Source organism: Poeciliopsis prolifica, unplaced genomic scaffold, assembly GCF_027474105.1.
Source record: "Poeciliopsis prolifica strain line A6 unplaced genomic scaffold, Auburn_PproV2 SCAFFOLD040, whole genome shotgun sequence".
In the NCBI taxonomy this organism is placed as follows: Eukaryota; Metazoa; Chordata; class Actinopteri; order Cyprinodontiformes; family Poeciliidae; genus Poeciliopsis; species Poeciliopsis prolifica.
The window spans coordinates 553,647-562,505 of record NW_026562415.1 but is presented as its reverse complement, the minus strand read 5'-3'; the positions used below and the strand labels follow the sequence as shown (position 1 = coordinate 562,505).

The 8,859-nt window shown below is 42.3% G+C and overlaps 1 protein-coding gene across 1 annotated transcript; it reads left to right on the top strand.

The window, feature by feature from the left end:
• Positions 1 to 801: 801 nt before the first annotated feature.
• Positions 802 to 8,197, top strand: btg1 (B-cell translocation gene 1, anti-proliferative). The gene is made up of 2 exons (XM_055054761.1): positions 802 to 1,246; positions 3,979 to 8,197. The coding sequence occupies exons 1-2, from the start codon at positions 1,102 to 1,104 to the stop codon at positions 4,374 to 4,376; spliced, it is 543 nt and encodes a 180-aa protein (XP_054910736.1). The 5' UTR covers positions 802 to 1,101; the 3' UTR covers positions 4,377 to 8,197.
• Positions 8,198 to 8,859: the final 662 nt, after the last annotated feature.

The window sequence follows — 8,859 nt, the reverse complement described above, 5'->3', positions numbered from 1 at the left end:
CTTACAAGTCAAGTCGTATTAACTCGTATTATTAACTTCTATGGAGTTAATAATCAAAGTTGGGAGGAGAATAAACAGTGGGGATGCCTTTAACCTGGAAGGACAGGAAGGATGGCCAGACTTTATGGAAATACGATAAATAATGGCTTTTTCTGCATTTTATTTATTATAACAAAACTACAGGAAAACATAATACAGGATGTACAGCACTATATATCGCACTGTGTTTAATGCAACACACGTCATCAGATTAGTAATAAATAGCTTATATTTGTCTCTTATTCTATGCGGTTTGTCTTTGCACTGAATATTGAACTTTTTGTCAGATACTTAAACTATGCTCCGTTTCCAAACAGCAAATACAAAAAAAGACAACATTTTATGCACTAAGCATGTTCCGTAGATATTTATTGTTTAGTTAGGCTGCATTTCAAATGGACTTAAAAGTCTACAATAACATAGCGAATTTATATTGCTTTAGTGTTGCCGTACAAATTCACCGTCCGGGTTTGTTTTTCTCCTCGACCAGACGTCGCTTTCTCTTTTTTTTTTTTTTTTTTCTATTCTGCTCGTCACCCGCATTTCCGACAGTACGGGAACGCAGCACCATTTCACGCCAGGCGCCTCTGTTTATTTTCAGCTCGGTGACGTCAACGCTTCCCTCCTCCTTGAATGCGCTTCGTCGGTGCGTGGCCGAGCCTCTGATTGGTCGGCCTCGGTTGCCGTAGAGCTTAGTGACGCAGACGTGGGGAGGGGAGGGGCCGCGGGTTATAAAAAGCCCAGCCCTGCTCTGTGAAACCCCCACTCTGGAGGAGGAAAGCAGGCCCAAAGGGTTGGTTCGGGTTTTCTAGAGGGACCTCCCCCCCAACCTCCCTCTCTGCATTTACCAATAAGAGGCACTTCTGTCCCCAACACGGAGCATCTGAGAAAACTTCATCTCACCTCGACTAATAAATGCCAAGAAAAGCACCAACGAATCAGGATCGCTGCGCTGCAACGCGAGGAAAGACGAACTGTCGGAAAAACACGTAAAAAAACCCCAACAAAAACAGCAAGAAAAGAAAAACAACAACGCACGGATCGTCGCCGTGGCCTTTCTCAATGCATGCCCTTTGTGCCCGTGGAACGATGAAACCAGAAATAAACGCCGCCGTCGGGTTTCTGTCGAGATTCCTGAGAGTAAAAGGACACGTAAACGACCGACAGGTCCAAACGTTCAGCCAAAGCTTACAGGACATTCTGGCAGGTAAGAGAACCAGAAAACGGGCCAGATGCGCACACAGTCCACCTCCGCACACACAAACAGATTGTTTTACACTCTGAATCCGTTCAGAAGTGTAAAAACTCGTCTTTTAACGTTTGAGTCGAAGCCTTTCTTTGTTCTCTGAAGTCTCACTGTCAGCGCAGCCGCTGTTTGCGCACCTCGGAGAGGAGCGCAAACAAGAAAACTGCGAGCGCAACGAGCGATCGGTCGACGATTCTATTCGAGCGCCTCGGTTGTTTATGTTATATTTTATGTAAAACGCAGTGAACTCAAAGTGGGAAATCGCGCATTTGGTGGGGGTGGGGGTGGGGAATCAACAGACGCTCAAACAAGGAAGTGCGCCTCGCTCGACAAAAGCTCAGGGAGAACAGAGGGCGCTGAGCAAAACAAGCTCCACTGAGGCCCTTCAATTACGTAATGCGTCAGAAAGAATGGGTTTATGTTTAGACATGTACAACCAGGCGGTTAGACTTATTACACATTGTTATTCAGAAAATACCTAAACTGTAACTGATAATAAAGCGGTTATTCATGCGTAATTTATGCGTTTTTAATACAGTATACTTTTTTTTTGTATATAAGTGATTTGACGGGAACCACTTCACCCAAATGCTTTCCTATCTATTTGATGGCCTTTTACGATTTGCTGCTGAGACCATTTATGGAATTTGAAGGGAAGTCGGAGGTTTTTGAGTTGAGTTCATGGTGTGTGGAAAATGTCCGCCTTTACCCCTTTTACGCACGGCCTCGGTTTGGATGCAGTGTTTTTCCACAGAACAGAGCGCCGTGTGTCTGACTTCCTGCCCTGATCATGTTCCGGGCTCGAAACTCTTAAGCTACCATACATCTGCCTCATTCCAGTTAACGCGCAGCAGCGGCTGACCTACATTTTCTGAGTCCAAGAGCGCCTTAACAGGATGAGTTCCAGGACAAAAAAAAAAAAAAAAAAAAAAATCATGTAAACATGACCAACTGGAGCAATTGTATAGGGAACAACAAAGTGAACAGTTTAGTTAAACTGTGTTATTATCTTATTTCTTCATTCTGTTCTAATGATTTGATTCTGTAGCTGGTTTGCCCAAGTTCAATGCAAATGGTTCTTTTTAGATTTTATTTTGTTTAGATATTTCTGTGGGTCAGATTTTCCTTTTGATTCATCTTATTTAGTGATACTTTGTATTTAATCCATGTTTAACAAAATCTGGAAATCAAGAACCATGGGATAAAACGGAGCTACGCTCTGGGCCCTTAAACTAGGCCAGAAAATCTTTTGTGCTCGAAACCAACACAGTGGCAGGGTGTTGTGTCTGCATGCTGAAAAGCCGAGAGCCTTTTAAAGAGTTGGGGGCAGTGAGTTTGAGACCTTGACGCTTGCATAACTGTTGGCTTTGTTTATAGACTCAATTCGATGCCCTTCTGCAGAGCCACATTAAATGGAAAATACCCAGTGACCTGCTAACTGGGGCCTTGACGTGCCCACATAATGCATCTTTATCATTCGAGGTCACCTACAAAACACACAAACAACCTTCTTTGGTTAAACTCTTAAGGTTAAGCGCACAGTCCACTGCTTACTCCCCTCCCACCTCCCACATGCGCCCTGGTTTTTAAGAATAGGCCCTGCTGAGCTGATCATTTCCCAGCTGCTCCGGGGTTTGTCGGCAGCTGCCTTTGTCGCTCAAGCTGAGGCCACTCTTTCACAAGTGCCAGGGCCTCCATTAGCTTGGCTGTATACAGGCGTCTGTGATAAGGCGTGGGGGGGGAGGCGGGGAGGGGCTAAGGGGGTATTATCCTTTGGATGCATACAGGTGGCCTGTGGGCCTCAGTCTGAATACAGTTTTTATTTTTTTTATTTTTTTTTATATTTTCCCATCACTGGAAATTCAAACTGAACTGCAAAGCGATGGTTCGTTAATGTATTGTGACTATTGCACGAACAGTTCAATGAAAAGAACAAATGGGGTCTCAAACTGCCCCAATGTGTTATTTCTAAACCACATTTCTAAAACACCTTAAGCACAATTTCCTACTGCTCATCATTCATCACTTTAAAATTAAGCAGAAGGAGAAAATTATGCGTCACTAGTTTCACTGGGCATCTGAAACTTCAACAAGGAAAAGGAGATGAAGGGGGAGGAGGGGCACGGCCTCTCCAGTTTTAGAGGAGGAGCTTTGTATCCCAGATGGCTGTCTGGGGCACTTTTGGTGTTTTTGTTCAGCCATTCACCGGAGGCTTTTTTTTTTTTTTGCTGAAGGCCAGAGGAGGAATTGTGCAATTCAGTGGCAGTCCCTTTGTCACGTCGGCTGAGCCTGCCCCTGTCTGGTTGTTTATAGTAGCTTATCATGCCTACAGCTGCAGGTGGTGGTGCTTTTCTTCCTTTTTATAATTTTTTTTGTTTTAGTTTTGTTTTGCAGCTCATAATAACTTTGTTAAGTGCACCTTGTTTGCTCTAATTTGCTCATTCAAATTATTGATTTAATAAAATAGATAAAATAGATCCCAATTTTAGATTCTCACTGGAGTGGAACAGAATTTTTAGAAAAACTAAATATTTGCTTGCGATTAAATAATGTTATTACTCAGTAGTGCCAGAACAGAATATCATAGCACCTTTAATTTTGCTTTGAGTTTGTTTTTGTGTACTTTCAACGATCAGAAGCAGACCTCTAAAGCTAAACTCTTTCCACCTTCTCTCCCTTTGTTTCCCCTGCAGAGCAATATAAGCACCACTGGTTCCCAGACAAGCCCTGCAGGGGTTCGGGTTACCGCTGCATCCGGATCAATCACAAGATGGATCCACTGGTCGGGCAGGCGGGCCAGCGCATCGGCCTTACCATCCAGCAACTCTACCTGCTGCTGCCCAGCGAGCTCACGCTTTGGGTGGACCCCTTCGAGGTGTCCTACCGCATCGGCGAGGACGGCTCCATCTGCGTCCTGTACGAGTCACAGCCTGCGCCCGTTGGCATGCCCCTGTCCGCCAGCTCTGCCTTAGGACACGGATCTGTTGGCCCCATGGTGGACAGTCATCTCAGCTGTAAGGAGGAAATGAGGGTGCTGGGCAGGACCAGTCCCTCCAAAGCCTACAATAACATGATGACTGTGTCCAGTTAAAGTGGTGCGCGGTCAGTCCCAGCCTACTATTGTTCAGGGTTACACAGTGGCTGGTCAGATCATGGTGAGCCTTTTTAAAGCTAAAAATATGAAATGAAATAGTGAAAGAAGAAAAAAAAAAAAAAAGCAGGATGTGGCCTATCATCCAGGTGATGGAAACCTTGTAGGTTCAATATTTTTCCTTTCTCTCCCGGTTATCTGTTGTGTTGTCATTGGATCAGCTGGGCACTCCCTTTTCTTTAAGGAGAGGCTTTGTGAAAATGGAACTGTTGGGGCAGCTAAACCATCCAACCAACCAGGAAATACCCACCCCCAATCCCTCCATGGAGACTGGCTCCGAAACACCTTCCATCCCTCACTTAACTTTCAACATTTTAAAGTGCTCCACCTCTGAAGGGGCTATCAGCATTGACTTTGCACTTTTCTTACTTACTTGTGGGTACTTTGGGTACATGTTCAACACATTACAGCAAAAACAGTCAAAATTGTAAGGATTTGTTTTCCAGGGATTTTAAACTTTCATCGATCATTAGTTCTTTAGCATGGGTGGGGAGGAAGTTGAGGTTTGGGGCATACCACAGCAAATCCAAGCTTAAGGTAAAGAATCAACATATAAGAGCACTTCTATTTTCTAAGAAAACTGTTTTTGGACCACAAAAGTACATTCTTTATCTTGTAGCTGTTAAAAAGGCTTGTGGCCTGAGCTCATCTTCCTCCTTTTCCTGTTGCCAATGGTGAATTACAGAAAAACAAATATTCCAGCCCTCTGTCTACCTGAGATTTGTTGTGACGCCCAATGATACCAGCGTCTCCCATTGGACCTTCACACCCCCATCTTGCCCATGTATGTGTAGCTTTTTTTGGGAATCTCCCTTTCAAGTCAATGAATGTTGTTGGAAGTTCACAATCAAGATCCTGTATTGATGTTACATTTCCCACCCTCTTTCTCTTGACACTTTGTCATCTCCTGCATTACCAAAAGTAATATTGTAGCAAATAGGGTTGTGGGAGGGGGTCTGTTTACCCAAATGTTGGTGTTGTGGCCCAGTTTGAGTTGAAATCGAAAGCACTTTGACGTGAGATTGCGTGGGATGTGTACCTTCTCAGAAAAAAAAATCGCCTCCATTCCATCCATTCAAATATCAACTTTTGCCACAGCGGTTCTCCGAGCTCTAGCTTTCTCTGTTCAGACGATACCTTCTGCTGATGTTTTTCTTGAGGGGCTGTGCAACTCTGAATTTAATTTAAAGAAGAAAAACATTCAGATTTCGTAGATGTTAACATTTTACACAAGTTTTTTTAGCGGGATAAAGAGCATCTTTGGGGGTTATAGTAGGGAGGTTCTTTCATCCATTTTTATGGCCCTGCTGATTTAGCCTAAGTTAAGTTGTGGCCCCTTTTCCAATAGAAAAATGGCAGATAAAAAAAAAATAAAGATTGTATATCAATCTAAAATAAATAAAAAAAAGAGGTCTGGAACTCAGACCATTCAAATTGGCTTTTCTGTTTTTCTTAGCTAACCCCAAAGTTTAGGGTACACTGCCTTAAGAACTCATTGTCAAGAATTAGGAGTGACTGGTGAGCTTAAGCTAAAATTTGTAATGGCCTGATGTGTTGTGCTGCCTGGACCCTCATTGGGGAGTCCAGTTTCCAGTTTCAGGCAGTTCCAACCCAACTTTTGGTGTCTGTGGGTGTTGGTGCCTCAAAATGCCACTCCTTAGCTCAGACCTCCTGTTTAGCCGAAACCAAGTTGGGACGCTGCTAGCTGAACCCCTGTGGATGCAGGTAGACTTAATGTGACACATATCATCCTTCGTCATTGCGAGGGAGTTGGGTAAGGACGGCGAGGTTGGGAAGCTTGGGTGTGAGAGAAGTTGGGGGGTGCAGGGCCAGACTCTTTTGTCCAGGGCAGCTAAAATCCCTCCAGCCCCCCTTCTTCTGATTTTTATTTTCCCCAACACCCACCCACCTCGGCCAGAAGCCCTCCACCCTCCCTCAGCATTGATGGATAACCAGCACAAGTGCATTAGGTGGATTTGGTTGGACGCGAAGGAACATGGATCTAAAAGATGAAGAACTTGAGGGTACTGGGCCATTGTTTCATCTCACTGGATTGTGCTGCACTTAATCACTGAGTGAGTAGCAACTTTGTTTACATGCATACGAAAGAAGGTGGCAGCTGTCATTGTACCCCCGCCTCAATTATTGGTTTTGAGGTCGAGTGGAAAACGGCGTGACCGAACAGATGCCGGAACGACTCCGGTTGTTGTTTTGGCATCAGTCACCGGCCAGATCCGTCACGGCAGGCTGGTTTCTACCGCTCACCACACTTTGGGGTGTTTTAAGCTCCACTAAGCCCCTGAGAAGATCATGGGTAATATAGCTCTAGCCTTTGATGCACTGCAACCCTCCCTCACTCACTCTACCCCCAACCCTTTGCCACCGTTGCTCTCTGCTGATACTCCCTTCAGCAATCTGTGAAAAAGCAGTGATTCCATGTTGGCAAGATAGACTGGAGCCTGCTGGGATGGGAGCCCAGAGCTTTGGTTTCCATGGTGGACCGTCGTATTTGTTTTTAATAATCATGCTGCTCCATTTAAGCTTGTTTTTCTTTTTTCTTTTTTTTTTTGTCAGACTATATGTTTTGAGATTGGTCTACATTTCAGAAACAAGATGATCGTCTTGTCTCTCTTTCCTCTCGATGTATTTCGTAGTCACACTGGTAGGGTTTCTCTTTGTTTTCCGTAACTTATCCACATTTTCTCATGTGCATCCGCTTTTACTCTTGTAATCTAACAACGTGTTAACATTTGTTTTTATTCTAGATCTAAAACGTAAAAAAAAAGGATAAAATCTCTACCACCATTCAAGTTCCGTACATTTAAATGGCATCCATTCAGCTCGTGTGCACATGGGTTACAAACTTGTGAGAGCGCTTTGAGTATTCAGAAGTAAAATAGCACATAAATGCACTAAATGTCAAACTGAAGTTGTGACTTTTTTTTTTCCTCTGTTTTCTTTTTATTTGAGACACGAGGAGTCTCTCCTGGAATGTATTGCCAAACTCAGGCCTCAAACACTTCGTAAATACTCTGATGGAAAAGTTGTGCATGTTAAGATATGAAACCAGAAGGGAACAGCAGTTTGTTTTTTCTTACCGTCAAACAGCAGAATTATTGCCACTTTCACATTTGAGGTGTTTTTACATATTATAGAATGTATTGTAACTGTACAACAAATGGTAGAGTGCATAACATTACACATGGGAAGTGCCAATAATTGCTATTCTGAAGTGATTTTAGATGGTCTTTTCATTTTGTATTTCATCTTTTAACATGAATAACGATTTCAAAAGTGAAGCCATTTGTGATGGGAGTGCTGGCAAGGACCAAAGTTGTTTTCTGGTTTTAAAAAAGAAAAAAAAAAAAGAAAAAGAAAAATATTAGTTTCCATGAAAAATATTAGTTTCCATGATCTGTAACTATAGGCGTATCCTATTTGTTTTTTTTTCTTTTTGTGATTTCTTCTTTTCTGTTTTTTTTTTCTTTTTTGTTCTTATTTACATATAAAAATGAGAAAATAGACAAAAAAAAAATCTGAGCTTACCCAAGCAGAAAAAGCTGTATCTAGTGATCTCATGTCAGTACATCATTATTGTGTTCAGTTTCCTTTTCCTTGGGTATGTTGCGATGAACTGCTGTAAATTTGTACAGTTCATGTAAATTGATTGTGCGGAAGTTGTACAGATTTCTATATTTTGGAAGAAAAGTTTTTTTTGTTTTTTTTCTCTGTAATAAAAGATTTCCTATCTTGGCATCATATTCCCTGTGAGATTTCTCATCATTTCTTTTATTTGGAGAATAATTACACAGATAAAAGCTCCATGAAATGAAGTATAATAAAGCTTGATCACCTTAAAGTTTGATCTGGAGACTGAGGCTTTATCAGTCTATAAAGATCTGCTGGTGCTTTGAAATGAAAGAATGTGAAAGATTAACAAAGAGGAGCAGAAGAGTGAAAGGTTTAATTTGTTTACTCAAAAGTCCTGTTCACATACACCCCAAATGAGACTTTTGGTCATTTTCAGTTGTTTCTTTGTGTTGCTTCCTGTGAATCCAGGTAAACACATTCATAATATGTGATTTGTTTACTAAAACATAATCTCAGAGGGAAAGCAAATGCAGAAATATCCATAAGCAAAACGGCAGCATCATGCTGCTTGTAACATGTGGACTAAAACGTTTTATTCTGGTTTCATCTCACCGCAGCACCTTATTCCACAAACTGCATGTGGCAAATTCTGATGCCTTTCTTCTTACTACATTTCCATTGAGGCCAAATTTTACAGCGTCTGACGAATAGCTTCCCTCTGATTAGATCCCACCTGACCTGTTGGGTTTGGTAGCTTTGCAATTGTGCCTTTACATTTTAGAATGATGGATCAAACTCAAGGGTTTTGAGATGTAAACTCCCTTCAACATCG

Coding starts and splice junctions, on each gene's coding strand:
- btg1 (XM_055054761.1), top strand. CDS start 1,102: ATGCATGCCCTTTGTGCCCGTGGAACGATGAAACCAGAAATAAACGCC. Junction 1,247..3,978: donor CTTACAGGACATTCTGGCAG/GTAAGAGAACCA, acceptor TTTCCCCTGCAG/AGCAATATAAGCACCACTGG.